This window comes from Ictalurus punctatus, chromosome 10 (genome assembly GCF_001660625.3).
Source record: "Ictalurus punctatus breed USDA103 chromosome 10, Coco_2.0, whole genome shotgun sequence".
NCBI lineage: Eukaryota > Metazoa > Chordata > Actinopteri > Siluriformes > Ictaluridae > Ictalurus > Ictalurus punctatus.
The window spans coordinates 9,329,759-9,346,313 of NC_030425.2; the positions used below are offsets into that span (position 1 = coordinate 9,329,759).

The 16,555-nt window shown below is 39.1% G+C and overlaps 1 protein-coding gene across 6 annotated transcripts in view; it reads right to left on the reverse strand.

Annotated features, from left to right (window-relative positions):
- LOC108271088 (cAMP-specific 3',5'-cyclic phosphodiesterase 4D) overlaps positions 1-16,555 on the reverse strand; it is an 86,611-nt gene that overhangs the window by 38,181 nt on the left and 31,875 nt on the right. The window contains exon 1 of one of the 6 annotated variants that reach the window (XM_017478345.3): positions 11,149-11,668. The exons of 3 other annotated variants lie outside the window; for them this stretch is intronic. In XM_017478345.3, the coding sequence (XP_017333834.1) occupies positions 11,149-11,360 (212 nt within the window). In that variant the 5' untranslated portion in view covers positions 11,361-11,668. Of the gene's footprint in view, positions 1-3,337; positions 4,101-11,148; positions 11,669-16,555 lie in introns of those variants that run through there. 2 more of the 6 variants (XM_053683430.1, XM_017478351.3) reach the window with 2 other exon arrangements.

Consider the following 16,555-nt stretch of genomic DNA (forward strand, 5'->3'; position numbering starts at 1 on the left):
AGGGCCACTAATCTTAGAGTATGTCCTCAGGGCATCTGGTTGAGACTAGAGTGTACAGTGGGTCAGGTAGGCATCAGATATGAAGCTCACAGGACAATGAAAGACTATGTTCATTAACATGAACATACAGCATTCATTCATTCATCCATAGTAACTGTCCGGTCAGGGATGCAGGGGTTTAAATTAGGCTACTAGCTTGTGGGAAACAGAACCAAGTTATAGAAAATTGCATACATGTATAAGCAAACAAAATAATAATAATAATAATAATAATAATAATAATAATAATAACCCCTGAGTGTTTTCTAATGTCTCTGGTAGGGTTCATATTTAAATCCCTACCCAGTTCAGGTTTAAATCTGAATACAGATTTGGATATTTGGGGCAATATTTTCCCCCCTGCTCATTCATGCAATAACCCAATTATTCACAGCGGTTCAAGCTGACAGAACATCTACAGTAACTCAAATATACACTCACCGTGTGCAGCCATGGTGAGCAGAAAAGCATGTCAGAATACACAACACACTGAACCTTGAATAGAAGAAGACCACATCAAATTCCACCCTTACTGGTAGAGTACAGAAATCTAAGGCTACAGTGGGCACAGGCTCACATGGTCTTTTCCCAATCTTCAACTGTGGATAATTTTTATTCTATTATAAATCTAAATATTTTCGATGTATGTTCAGAATAGCACTATAGTAATTTGTACATAAACATAGATTTTAGTCAGAAGACCCGAGCCTCAAATAGTCTGAAAGCATAGAACAATCAGTACATCACTATTTACTGCATACTGACAATTTCTAGGCAGGACATCAAGGAATCTTCATGCCCCCCCCCAGTGTTAGTGCTGTACCTGATCCTAATCAAATTTCAGAACTCATCATTTATATTTGTCAAGCACTGTAAATTCTCCTTTTAGTTTGTTAACAATATGAGCATCTGTAGACCATCCAGTGGGGACAATCCAAATAAAGTAGAACCTAATGTTCAGGATGGTTTTTATCTGATGGAGCAGTAACCACACAGCAGAGATCTTTATAAGGACAGAGCGAAGCACTCAGACAACAGTGCAGTAGAAAACAGAGGCTGCTATCTCTCAACTGACTGCTATCTCTCAACTTGATTGGTCTCGCTCTCTCTTTTTCTCATTCTCTTGGGCCACAAGGATGACGTGAATCACTGTGGGAATTCAAACCAAGACCTTGAAAATATTCACTGAACAGTTTGTTCGGAAATACTTCTGAACCTTTATGAACTCTTGACTCATGTCCAAGCCATATAAACGTCAATCCCTTTAAGTGTGAAGTATGATCCATAATAATGATTGACGCATATTAGCTTATTCTCTGCTGCCTGAATGCCTGTATAGTTGTTAAAAGTTTATTTTAGGTATGGAACACTTTTTGGTGGAAGACTGACACCCTGAATGTGGCAGCTCTGAAGGAATCGCTGTTCTCTCCTGGGGTGGGTAATTAAGTCAGAGGCTTGTCGTGCGCAAGTCGATACACTTTGAAGACTCCGGCTTCGATGCGTTTAAGTCTGTGACATCAGCACATCTGGAAAAGATTAGAGAAGAAAACGGGATCCGGAGAGGAAGAGTGGGTTGGCCTTTCTCTAAAAAAGGCCACATCTAAGAATAACCCAGCTGGCTGTGGGCAGTTTTATTATTACATTTGCCTGTTTTACTTCAGGAGTAACAGAGAGATGGGGTGTCCACGCTGTCTACTCTACATTCTAAGTGCTTTCGGGATGCCCTTATTCAGCATTGATTTTATTAGTGATGTCCCATTCTACATTAGTGGTTAATGGCTCATATAAAAGTAGACACTCAGGGCTCTAATAATTTGCAGTTTGTGATAAGTATTTAATTTTTTTTTTTTTACTTAGCTTACTAGGTTTATATATTATAATTTTATTGTGGCAGTTGTATACCATGTTTTACTATATATATATATATATATATATATATATATATATATATATATATATATATATATATATATAAAGCTTTAATTGTGTTGTCTGTTTTATCTCTGTATCAGTGTTATTTTGGAGAGGTGTGAATTATTTGCCCAGCAGGGGGCTCACACCCCTCCCCTTTCCCATGGACCCTAAACCCAGCTAACCACATATACTCTACAAACAGAAACCCGACAGTGCCCTGGCTAATCTTATGACAAACTTGCAGCGATAGAAGAATTCATTTGTTTATACTGATTGAAAATGTCTAATAAGTCGATTTCCATTCCGCTGTCTTAATCCTGTAAGAACTGCAATGAGATAACAAATAACCCGAAAAAGAACTCAAACAAACAAAACAAATCCCTAAATCTGGCTATCAGAAGAACAGTGCAGGAGGTAGTGAAGAAATCCCAGTTCTGGGCAAGTTACATTTTTGTATGTTTCTAATGTAACCAAGTCAACTTAAGAGGAAATTCTCAGACCCTTCATAAGCTGATTGAGACCAAGGTAACCATGATGCTGAGAGAACTCTAAATAGCGCATCTGACAAAACACTACAGAGCTCTTTTTCTTCTAGTGCCTATACAAATGTTTTTTTCGGCATCATTTTTGCATAAATTTACGTTTTCCTGCAGCACCATAGGCGCTTTGTGTCAAAATAGCATGAGCGCATTGGATATTCTCTCCGAATCTGACATCACTGCTTTTTTTCAGCTGTGCCAGGCTGCCAGTGGGACCATGGTGTGTATGTCATTATCCTAAGCAAACCCTTCCCCCAATACAACCCCAGACCCACAAACACTACAGGCGCTGACAGCAGCCAAGCATTGATCTCGATCTCCACACAGCCCATAAAGCAGTAGGCACACATGCAGACAAAGCAAACAAACTGTATATCAATTATCATCCACTTTTTACAGCCGTGTTGAAGTGGGTCAAATGAAACAGGCAGATACACAATTCAACTGATTATACTTATATAAAACAATATAAGTACACACACGTGTCTCACTCAAACCCTAAATATATAATTACGAGTAATCTAAGGAGAAAGTAGCTTTTCATTGTGTGCCACACTTCATTCATGTTACAAAGTCGTTCGTTCACTCAACACAGAAGCGAATGATTCGTTCCTTTTCCCTCCACAAATAGTAGAACAGATCCATAACAACAGCGCATCTGCTCATGAGTTTTCACATATGAGCGTTCATATCCACTTTAACAAGAGTAATATGACAGAAATCACAGAAGACACTTAAAACTGCAACGGATGAGAACTTGTCAAGAGTGTAAGCTCTTAGCAATAAAAAAAAAAAATGTACAAAGCAGCGCAATGAAAGAACACAAGCATGAAATGAAAACATACCCAATGCAGGAGTGTCTTCTTCGTCCAGAACTGAAGTTAAACAGAGAACCTTTGCGGAATGAGCGGTGGTCTTTGTGCATCATTTCGACTTTCAGATGGCCACACGGAGAGGTTTATTACCAAGGGAGTACAAGCGTGCGCTTTGCAGCACTCGATGGATCAAAACACATTTTGTGAAGCTCCCCAAAAAAGCTCGTCTGACCCGAGAGACGCATAAGGTCAAGTGAAGATTCAGTCAGGTAGCGTGTCCGAGTCGAGCCGAATGACTGCTTCAGTTGCACTTTCTGTTGTGTTCCCAGTTTTTCATTATGTATTCTAGGGAATACTTCTAACTCCAAATCCAGGCAGAGGTTTACATCGCCTCGCAGCCGTCACATGGAACTTTCCCAGCTCGGAGCCGTTTGCTTCACAAACTTGTCAAGAATCCTCTTCCTTGTTTCCCCGAGCATGTGACAGAGATGGGATGGAAAACGAAAAACGAGTTTTACGGAGCGTCGACCTTTTTCCTCAGCGCAGGGAATTGTGCGATCCCAGGAGACGTCTGCTAGGGGTACGAGGTCCTGCTAAATTTCCATATTTGTTTTGGTCAGGCTGTGTATCCAAAGTTGGGTAACAGTAAAGGCCTTTTGGATTATATAATGGGAGGGAGAGGAAGGAGAAAAGGCGGCAATCTCTTTTTCATCCAGGACCAGTTGCACATTTTTGAGAGTCACTAAACTGAAGAAACACAGTAAGCTTAAAGCATGGTGCACAGTCGCACTGTGTCTGTGTTTGTGTGTGTGTGTGTGTGTGTGTGTGTTCTGACTTGTTGGAGCCAGCACTGGGTGTCTCCTCTCTGCCTGCCTACACTGGCCCAGCCTAACACACTGAAGCACGCCGCATGCCCACGAGGCACAAGTAAAACAAACACACACACACCCACACAATCCTTATGAGGACCTTCCACTGACATGATTAATAGTATGCTACTGTAAATGTAGTCATCAAGAAAATTACTCAAATAAGAATAAATAAGTAATCTAGTGAAACTCGACTAGGTAATTACTTTACAAATGACTTCTTTTTATATGTCTACAGCTGACACAGCTGACATCGGAAACTGTTCTATATCTGACGAATCCATTTTTGTAAAACAGTTCTGCTAGCTAACCATGCTAACTAACACTCAGCTATGCTGAAGAGAACACCACCTCGAACAGCATATAATGAATGTTAACGTTAGCTTGCTAGTGAGCCAAAATACTGTTGGGGTTTCAGTAGCTTGCTGGGTCATGCTAATTCACGCATGGTTCTAGCTACATAGTTAGTCATCTAGCAAAGACGCCCCTTAAACATTATCCTGAGCGTTACCTATAGTCTGTAGCAGCACTTAGATATATTTAACACAACAAGCAATTGCTAATGGACATGGAAAAATGACATCTTAAGTTTAATCCAGAGCGCTCCTTCTATAAAACATAAAATGATCTGGCTAGCTAGTCTAGCTCACTCAACTAGCTAATGGCTTAGCCGTACGTGTTTCCGCAGGCTGGATGTTGAACTGTGCTACCTCAACGGGTTTCGGCTGGCATAACTTGTATCGTGCTGTTTCCTTTGAAGCGTTTAAAACTAAAGATAGCTGATATATTGGAAGAGGGATGCTCATTTGTCTCTGCTGTCTCAATCATTGCTGCCACTGACTAAGCATTGGGCACCTATTTTGAGAGGAATCTGCTTTAAATGGTTTGAGTCTTGAAAAATATTTAAAGTATATAAAATAGGCACAAACTTCATTAAAGCTTCATTATGTTCTAGGTTCATTTTGTTCAACAGTAATCAAAAATGAATGTAATAAAGTTGAATATCCATCCATCTTCAACCACTTACTCCTTTTCAGGGTCATGGGGGAACCTGGAGCCTATCCCAGGGAACATCGGGCACAAGGCGGGGTACACCCTGGACAGGGTGCAAATCCATCACAGGGCATACAATCACACACCCATTCATACGGACACTTTAGACATGCCAATCAACCTACCATGCATGTCTTTGGACTAGGGGAGGAAACCCCCGCAGCACGGGGAGAACATGCAAACTCCACACACACAGAGCCGCGGGAATCAAACCCCGACCCTGGCGGTGTGAGGCAAACGTGCTAACCACTAAGCCACCGTGCGCCGTAAAGTTGAATACGTGATTTAAAAAAAAAAAAACCTCAAGTAAAAGTAAACATTCTATGATTTAATAACACTCAAAAATGACCATTAAAATGAACCATGCACTCAAGTACTGTAAGGAGAGTACATGCATTTCATCATTTTCCACCCATGTCCTACACTTCAACCTAACCTACACCTAACCCTTACCTTAACATCAATAACCAACAGGAAACATTTTGGCTCGTTTAGAATTTTAAATAACAGCAAACCTGATAAAAAAAAATCTGAAAGCATTTTGTAAAGAATAAAGATGGAGACCTGAAGGAGGAATAGTGCAAAAAAAAAATTAATCATGTGAGCTAACCTAGACTATTCCCTCTTACAGTTCCAAACAAATAATCAACATTACATTTACGTTTATATTTATTCATTGAGCAGACGCTTTTATCCAAAGTGACTTACAAATGAGGAAATACAAGCAAAGCGATATATCAAGAGGAGAACAATACAAGTAGTGCTACAGTACAAGATCTTTAAACTGAGTTCTAGAAAAGCAAAGTGTGCAGAGTAGAGGTGTAAGTGCCAAAGTAAGGTTTTATTTATTTATTTTTTTAGGATAACGTGGGGTTGGAGTTTTAGGGGTTGGTTAGGTGTTCACGGAAGAGGTGGGTCTATAGCTGTTTTTTGAAGATGGTGAGAGATTCTGCGGTCCAGATTGAGGTTGGAAGTTCATTCCACCACTGAGGGACAGTTAGTGTGAAGGTTCTGGAAAGCGACCCTGAGCCACGCTGAGTAGGCACTACTAAACATCGGTCATTAATGGATCGTAGATTGCGTGAGGGAACGTAAGCCTTCAGGAGAGTGTTGAGATAGGAGGGTGCTGTTCCAGACAAGGTCTTGTACATGACCATCAAGGCCTTGAATTTGATACGAGCAGTGGAGGGAGATGAAGAGGGGTGTGACATGGATCCTTTTGGGCTGGTTGAAGACGAGGTGTGCAGCTGCATTCTGAATCATCTGGAGGGGTTTGATGGAGTTGGCTGGGAAGCCTGAGAGTAGTGTAGTGCAGTAGTCCAGTTTTGATATGCACAAAGAGCTTTCCTCTGACATAGTGAGGAAAGATCTCCATACCCTCATAAACCTCCATCTTACTCATTCCAGTGGAATTTCTCAACCCTATGCATCATCCTGTTCTCAAGGAAAATGCCACGTGTTTTTATGTTTAACCTAACCGCAGGTCTATTAGTCAGAAACACAGGTTTGCTGATGAGCTCAAAAGATCGAGCCTTTTTCTTTATCTGATGCCCAGCTGTATTCCCAAAACTCTTCAGGAGAAAAGGAGTCATATATACATCATAATTAGTGACTAAGCCAGACACACATGCACATGTACAGTTAGAAATCAAACCGTCTCATTAGGAGGGGAACATTAAAAAAAACACCATTCCAAATCAGCAGTGGGAAAAAGTACAAGAAAATGATATCAAAGGCGAAGTAGGGTTAATTGGTCTTGTGTCAACATGTTCACCCTCAAGGGTACTCCTGTATTTAAAAGTGAAAGTACATAACTATAGTACAAAGTGAAAGTTAACAGATATAAGAAGTCAGGATGGTTCTGTAGTTATATGTTTTTGCTTCATTCAGCTCACAGGAAAAGTTAAGAGGGTTAAAGCTGCAGTTAGGGTGACTAATTTGTGACTAATCCAAACACATCCTCAGCGTTCAGTTGAGTTTGTATGAATTTTCCTGAGCACAGATTTTTTTTTTCCAATTAACCAAGTAATTTGAATCAATTAAGAGCAAATGAGAATTGCGCATAGGAGACCGGTCATGCTATCGATGTAAACTGGTATGTATTTGAAGACAGCACTATAAAATTCACGAATCTGATTAATCAGATTGTTGATTAATTTTCCATAACAGCACAGTTCTGAAAATAGAGCTGTCTACAAGGCAGATCACAAGGTTATAGTGATGTGCTCATTCTAATACATTAGTGATTCTATAGTAGCACCTAATTCACAGAGACTCATTGACTACGTTGACATGGACAGCAGTAATCTAATTATTGACCTTATTCTGAATAAGACAATATTGTGATTAAGGTGTTTACATGAGTTGCTTTCAGAATATTCATTTCATGTTCCCGTTTTACATGTTATAGAACATAGATCGATTAACGGCACACGGCATTACGTCACCGCGCCACGCCGTCCGACGTCCCTCCAGAATTTCACGTATCGACATACAGTTCGTCTTCGTTATGGCACCGTGTACAGTTTTGGGTGTTTCATTTTTAATTTTACGAAAGCTTCAAGTGCAGTTAAGTATTAGTCATGCTATATGTGCAAATAGACAACTGCTCGAAGCCATGGGATGTGTCCAAAACCGCATACTTACCTACTATATAGTAGCCAAAATATATGAATTCCACCTACTCTATAGCAGGTAAGTACGCGGTTTGGGACGCAGCCGTGCTCTCTTGTTTGCTGTCAAACGGTTGAGCACTGCTGCGTGTGATCATGTCCTGTCACAAAATGCGGTGAAAACTCCTACACGACGTTAATAGTGTGATTAAGGTGTGTACATGTCTGTAACGCACGTCGATAATGCGACTAAAACAGGAATACTCCACACGTCTTAATTCCATTTGCGTTTACTTCGAGTATGACTTTTGTCGGATTAAGGTACCATGTTTACATGGTAGTTTCTTAATCAGAGTATCGTCTTGATCTGGTTAATATCGGAATATTGTTGTCCATGTAAACGTACTGAATAAGACTAGTGATAAACAGATTAAAAAGCATGATGTTATTTAACAAAGAAAAACATATAATCAGTGATCTTCTGAACCTTTCTGTAATGTAGACGTTTATTTTACATTTATGGAAGGAGTCTCCAGGGTCAGCACATTGTAACAGTCAGAGGTAAAGCTGTCATTTCTGACACATGAAAATGTTTATACGGTATGTTTCACAGATGTTCGGCAACATTAAATGTAACAGAAAGATTAAACGTACAATGCGTCATTCATTAAAATATAAAAATTGCGAGTGTTGGCAAAGATGAATGAAGCTTTGGGAAGTTCTGTTATAGGAAAATAATTCACTTTTTAGATGGTTGCTTCACATCACACCGTCCGATTATTTTCCTATAACAGAACGCCATATTGTATTCCTTCCTTACCAAAAAGATAACTATAAAGGCACATGCACATAATTAATAGAAGTGGCAACCCAAAAACTATTAAATATTTAGAAAGGATGAATGAAAATATAAGGAGTAAAACGTATATATGTTTTCATGGACATGTATGTGTCACGAGAGTACAAGTATTAACTTCTAATTATATGTAGTCGAATTACAAATGCCATAAACGGAGACGTAAGAATAGTAACAAAGTTAGTTCTTTCCACTTCATATCAAATCATATACTTTTTCAAAATCAAGCGACACAAGCCAGAAACGTCACGTCCTGGTAGTGAAACTGATTTGCCGATTTGCTCGGAATAGAGACGCCAATTCATCTCACAGCAACACTTTCCTATATGGCCAAAGTAGAAATAAGCCAGCTGCTAAAACACACATAGAGCATGGTTCCTATAAGCATGTTTATTTTTAGCTGGCACCAGAAGCAAATGCTCTCTTTATCTTTTCTGACACTAGAGCTAATCACTGATAATGGAGGCACTGTACTTAGCATGTTTCCTCTATTTAAGTGCGTCTCTGGAGTTGTGTTCTTTATCTTGTTCGGCACGTTTTCTATAGTGTGTTGCGTGATTTCTATAAATGTGCTTGTCATATGGTGCGTTTGCAATTTGATCAGAACAAGCGCCGAAAATGAACACAGCTCCATTTTACTCCATTGTTATAATCATTGTTCATTGGTGTAAAAACAGGGGTTGAGCCAGGACTAGCTGATATAAATGAGCCAGATAAACTAAATCTGTCTTCACCTTCAAAGAAAAAAGCTTCTTTTTTATTGCCATGAACATCTTATGATCATTAAACGATGGATAGGTATTAGATTTTAGTCCTGCCATGTAATATCACGACCAACCCTGACTCAAGTATAGTAATCTAAGTGTTTCTCTTCGTAACACCTAAAGAAAAGCATGGCAAAATATTGATACACTGCTCATCCTGTTGAAACAAATCTTTCCATTACTTTCTGCTTCGTTTGTGCTCGAGAGGAGAATCAGAACACAAATTATCTATCTGATCTTACACCCCACCCCCCCACCCCACCCCCCCCACCCCTTGATGCCAGACTGATATCTAGACATTCTTTGAGCACATGACTGAGAGAGTGAGCAAACACTCAGGAAAAAAAATCTGTGTGCCCATCTCGTTCACCTTCAAATGAGCATGTTAATCATCCACTTATGTTCTGTTAATTCACAACCAAAATCTGATTGATCTGAAGCTCTTTTGCTCCCCTGACCAGTTTCGAATGAGATCTAGGAGCTGGAACACTCAATGCTCTAAATTTTTGGGCTCTTCTTAATTTCAGACGTTTTTTGACCATGTCTCCCTCTTGACTAATGAGGACACTTGTGCATAGTAAACTGTGTGGAGTTGATTTGTGTGAGAACGATTCAAGGGCTGTCCAAGTCCAAGATGATGTCTTATCTAAAGCCATCAATTCCACAGCAATAGAAGTTAGATCTACTAGGCCGAAACAGATACGAGCCTCTCAAGATACAGAGTCAAGATAGCGGATGTTGGTGGAAAACATAATGAGGAAAAATATCAGCAGGATGACTGATCATGTTACTTCTTACTGTGGTATATACCCAGTATGCATTAAGCAGACAGACATTTCTCATCTTCTCATCAAGCTGCATTATAAATTTCCATATAGTATTCTGGACAATCTGCCGGTCATGACCTCAGTGAAAGAAAAAAACATCTCTTATGTAAGATTCCATGGAAACAGTTTAAGAGCATCCGAGCAATGGAAATGTTTATATGAAGATCAGAGAGACGTCTGTACAATTGTACTCATCTGTAAACTCCAAGAAGACTTACACTGTCTCTAAAAACAGATTGATAGGCTGCTACCTTTATGATTTTTGTTAATTGGAAAAAGTTGCCTCAAAGAAAGAAGCATGCCTTTAAATTGAGGGTTTTTAAAAAACCAGGTGCTTGAGCATATTATGTGTTTAATTAACTAAAAATGATATTTACATCCAGGTTAGTGCTGCTTAGTCTCTCTATCCCAAATAACTGGTATATTAAAAGGCTTAATATTAATCTGAGAAGTTCAGTGAGGCTTCATGGAATCCACAAAGGTAGATCTTTTCTTTTCAGATTTTCAAATACAGATAAGAGGGGTAAAACAGTGCCTGGTGATATTCTGTCCTTACTGAACACTGAAATCCATCACTTAAGGCAGAAGAAAAGATCTGAACCTAAGACAAAACAAAAGGCTCTTTTCTTTGCTCCACTTAACAGCTTACTGCAGAAACACGTCTTCTGCTTTTACTAGCAGATTACCTAAGCAACACCACAGCGCCTTGTGTCTGCAAGCTTCCTCGTGATGCTCAAAGTTGCATGATATGCATAAGCAGACCAGCAATGTGACGCTGATCAAAACAAAGGCCCTACATATTTCAAATCAAATGAATAAGGTGAAGATTGTCTGCTCAGAGAGTAAAAGTTAGGCAATACCTGGGTGTATGGGCTAGAGTGAAGCGCCTCTGGAGAACAATGCTGCGATTCATCAGGAGTTTCCTGAACAGCAGCGGCGAGTTGCGTGGAGAGTTGCGGGGAGACTGTTTTGTGGTCGGAGATTCACATGGAGAACCTCCTGAGGATCTCGTCTTCAGCTTGATGGCTTGGGCTGTGATTACAGAGCTGTCCTCTTCTTGTGTCTCGCTCATGGTCCTGAGGTTCTTTGATCTCCAGGCTGAACTAAACTCGATGGTTATCTGGTATTCCCTGATATTATCCCCACAAACCCCAGGAAGCCTGCACAAGCTCGCACGAGGGATTTAATCATTCTCCAGAGGTGCCATGTCACCTAACTCAAGGGAGCTGCTGAGTAGATTTGACAGACACAAGTGTAACTCATCAGCTTCCATCCATTCCCGGTTTTATTTACATTACAAGAGTTCACTCCCTCCCCTTGACTAAATATGGCCGGATGAATTACTTGCAGGTTTACGCTGCATGAGTTGGGAGGCTGCGGTTAGAGAAAATTTGGGAGGAGAGATGGTGGACAAGGCGAAGGGGTGGTGTGGCCTGGAAGCCCACAAAGGATTGCATGGTTGGAGGAAAGGGAAGGAAAAAAGTTCATGGCATAATCATTTCCTTTCTCAGTCTGTGTGTATATAAACATTAACTACCCTCTCCCCCATTTCTTCAGGGCCTGTAGCACAGAACTTTCCAAACTGCTGGACTGTCTCAGGCCACAACACACACTTTCTCCCAGACTATGGTCTGCCTTTCCAGCAACAGACACTCAGTGTCTTTTTTTTCCACTCAGAGTGGAAACAAAGGGAAAGAAAAGAGCAGCTGTGGAGTCACAATGGAGTGATGTATGAGGCCTTCATCAATTTACGCATTTTACTCATCTACAATGAGATGTTGTGTTCTAACCTCCTATGTAATTTATTTGTCCAGTATAGTTTTATTGACCCAGTACCAATTTTTTCCCAATAGTAAGCCTTATGTAGTAAGTTATATACTTTACAAATATGATATCAGTCAGTAGCAAATCCAATAAGACAACCTCATTGCATTATATAGCGGCACCCTTCATAAAAATGATTGATTTTAAAGTACACCTTTTAAAGTACAGAATTTTCTTTAAAAAAAAAAAGAAAACAGTTAAAAGTATATTATTCAATCATATATTTCTCTCAGCCTGGAACATTTCCTGTTTCCTTTTGGCATAAATACAAGGTTACAAACATATACATGCCCTTTCTTATCCACTGCCAAAGAGCATTCTCATAAAATAAACAGATGGTGGATCCCATGAATGTGAATTTTTGCCAGCAATGTTTTGCAACAGCCATCTTTAATATCAGGATTTGAACCTTAATCAAAATATATAATCTGAATAGAAGAGAACAGTTCACTGAAGAATATAAAACGAACAATATAGAGCAGCTTGAAACGTTCAGTGAATGTTAACTGTGATGATTTTGTCATTTGAAAGTGTGAAAAGAATACCGTAGCTTAAGTTAATCTATACAGGATGGCCATATGTTTAAGCTCTGAATATCACGCAGTGCATGTTTTTTCTTTCTTTCTTTAAATAAATAAAATAATTAATTTTTGCTCATTTTCATAAAGGGGGCCAATAATTCTGGATCCCACTGTATTTTTTAATGTTAAAAATGTAAGTACTGATGTCGTGAGTCACCCTGACAATCCTACAGTAGTAATTCAGAGCTGTGTCGGGAAAGTCGGGTTGGAATTTTGGAGCGACGGAAAATTTATGTTGACATACAAGATCACATATGTCAAACTTCATCACAACCCAGCTTTAGGCATAAAAGAAGTGAGACTAAAGAGTGACAGGCAGGAGCCAGCAGCCAATCAGGGGACAGAGACAGAGAGATAGAGAGAGAGAGAGAGAGAGAGAGAGAGAGAGAGAGAGAGAGAGAGAGAGAGTCTGAGGAAGTAAATTAAAAGCTTTAGGCATAAAAGAAGTGCGACTAAAGAATGAGAGACAGGAGCCAGCAGCCAATCAGGGGACAGAGACACAGAGAGAGAAAGACATAGAGAGACAGACAGAGAGAGAGAGAGAGAGAGAGAGAGAGAGAGAGAGAGAGAGGGAGGAAGTAAATTAAAATATAAAAAATAGAATAAAATACTGCGAATGAAAAACAGATTGATAGTTGTTGTGGACTTTGTATTGTGTCCCAGTTGTTTTAGACAGAGAACTCCTGGAGGTACTTGTGTACTTCTGGAGGTACTTTTTTTTATTTCAAAAATCTGCTTGGTGTGTATATTTATTTAGTTATGTTTAGTGTAGTGTGCTATCGTGGTCTGGAGAACACAGATAATACGGTATTGATAGTTTTATTTTCGATGCTGTATATTACAGTGTTAGTTAGGGTTAAAAGGTGTAGTTTGCATTTATCAGTGCCGGATATGCACGGTTGCAGTTACACATGAGGCAATACAGCAGCATGCTGTGAGATTCCAACTAAAGCAACCAAGATGTTTTGCTCTTCATTTAGTACTCAGTAACTATGACACAATAAAAAAAAAAATTCTGATTATCAAGATTTCTCTAATATTGAGGAAACATATACAAGGAGATAATTATATCCTCAGAGTTGCAAATACTCGGGTCGCATCCCAAACTGCATGTTAATACTGTACTAAATATTTAATACACCATCAGTGTCATTAATATTCATAGTGCTTGATGAGCATTATGTGGCTTGGGACTTGAATTCTCTGAATGCTTTTTTTTAAATAAACATACAAAAGCCATACAGAATGTGTAATGCATGATAATCAATAATGTGTTTTCTTGTCATAAAAAAAAAAAAAAAATGTTTTTAATAAACATAAGCTACTCCAGGGATACTGGGGTGATCAAAAACATATTTCTGACCTCTTTACCTATTCAGACACAGCTGTCCGGTGAATGCTTGCCAAATCCAACCAGCAGATGGGGCTACCAGAGAATATTACTAGCCTTACATAAACACACACCAGCTCTCAGGCTTGGCAGCACACACACACACACACACTTTACGTTAGGGAACAAATTTTGTGGAGGGAGAATATTAACACAAATGCTGTCCTGTCTAAAGAGATAAGAAGTTCAGCTATTTCAATTTCATGGTTCACTGACGCCTTGGTTTTGAACAAAGTATAATTCGAATGAATTTCTTATCAGAAACAACAGCCATATATTTAGGCTTTTGGGTAACATAATTTAAAAGCCCCCCACTTAACATTTTAATCCGATTAACAATGTCCACACTCGCTAGATAACAATGTCAGAGTTTCACAATCATTCTGATCACAAACCACATCACTTAGGTATTGTGTTAATACACGATTACTGTTTAAATGATATTTGTTGGATAGGTATTAGCTTCCTAAGGGGGTTCTACTTGGACCCCTATCTGATATAGAAACACAAGGAACAGTGCAATGTATGCTAATAATTTCTTCTCATGTCTATAGTAAGTTATTCTGTAAAAATGTACATAGATCTGCCCTTTAAGGAGGTCCAGGCCTATTTTACTTTGAATTTCAGGGCTCTGTATAAATTCCAAACCACATAATTAGCGATGTGCTCTTGACTCTCACGACTGCCTTTTCACTGAATGTGACCAAAATAAATGTGTATTATGAACAGACTAGTGAAGCAACAGAAAACTCTGTGAGCTGATTGGTTAGCGCAATGAGTACTACAGTTCAGTAGCCTGAACCAGGATTCTCAAGGTCATTGCTCTAGAAACACATTCTTTTCTCTGTACATGGCCTCTTATTCACTATACATCACAATGACAGAGATTCAGTCAGTAACCGTGCAATGTTTCACCTGCGACGGATCGAGAAACTAAATGGAAAACTGAGCTACAGTTCGTTGCACCGGTCCAAATATTTCAGCATTTGTTTCTATTTCCTCAGGGTCAATCTGTGCATGGTAGTAATACATAATCCTAATCATTCTTCAGCAACAGTAGAAGCGATGCAACTTCAGTGAACTGGAAGAAGAGGGAAATGTAAATGTTAAAGTGTTTTCAGAGGAGCATCAACGTACGAGTGTATTGAGTCTCATCATGTAACTAGTGATACAGCATCCCCGACTGCTGTGAAATACAGTCTGTATTTCTGCCAATAAAACTGCTGTGGCAACCAGACGATATTTATTTAAGGTAAAAAGGAGAGCCCATGATGCTCAGTGACCTTCAGTGGTCTCTGTTGACATATAATGAGAGACCTATGATGAGAATGGCTCTTTTTATTAGTCTGTCTGCTAAAACTACAGGAAAACTGTTCTATGACTACTTCAACTTGACTGACTTACTGTATTCATCCATAAGGTTGGCCTTCTTGAACTGAGGATTTTGTAGCTTTTGAATTAACAAAAGCGAATACAGGTGCAGGATCTGAGACTTATTTGCAATCGCTTTTCAATATATTATGGCAATGTACGAATGAAAAACACATTTAGGGCAATCATTGGAAAACACTGCCCTCTTGTGTGTGGTTTAGGACAAATCACGTAGCGTTTAATGTTTTCAAGAAGACTTGTGTACCACTACACCAGTCACGTCTCACCCCGTAGGCAGAGGCAGAGGAATAAGGCAGACCTAAATCTGTTCCATGACAAATTTGCTGCTGAGAGCAAAATTTCTAATCAATTCCTCTCAAGCCATGGCTGAACAAACAGCATGTCAGTATCTATAAAGAACATTGTGTTGACTGAAGTCAAACAGTGCCGCTGTGAGGGGATAACTGACATAACACTCATCATTGTGGAGAAACAACAACAACACCTTGGAAGACATATACAAGGAAAGATTGGTCTTTTTTTTTGAATAAAGATGTTTAGAAAAGGTTACCCGTGTCTGATATGATTATTTTACCAGCTAACCAAGCACCTTAACAATACAAAGTGTTTATGTTTAAAATAAGAGAAAATTTCAGCCTCAAGTATTGGATTGCGTTAAAATCTTATATGGTAATTTTACATTGGAAGAATAATATGAGGAATTATTCTCAGAAGCAGAAATGTTAGACAATTTTTTAAAATTATTATTTTTAAAGAAAGGAGCCTGCCTGCCTTTTATCTAGCTGTCAGAGCAGACCAGTGTTGCCAACTTAGTGACTTTTCAGACCCCTTTAGCGACATTTTTGCAAAAAAAAAAAAAAGTGTTTTCCATGTAAAATAGTCCACGTTATTACAGCCTAGTTCTCTTGTTCAAAGTAGTTCTAGTGTTCAGAAACATTTTTGATCATTCATGTTCCACACCTGTCCGTTATATCGTTTTAAACGTCATAAAGGTTATAAAAAGTAATTCTTAAAAAGTACAAATACACAAAAGCAAAACATCTATCTATATATCTATCTAAACAGATTATAGATTAGGTT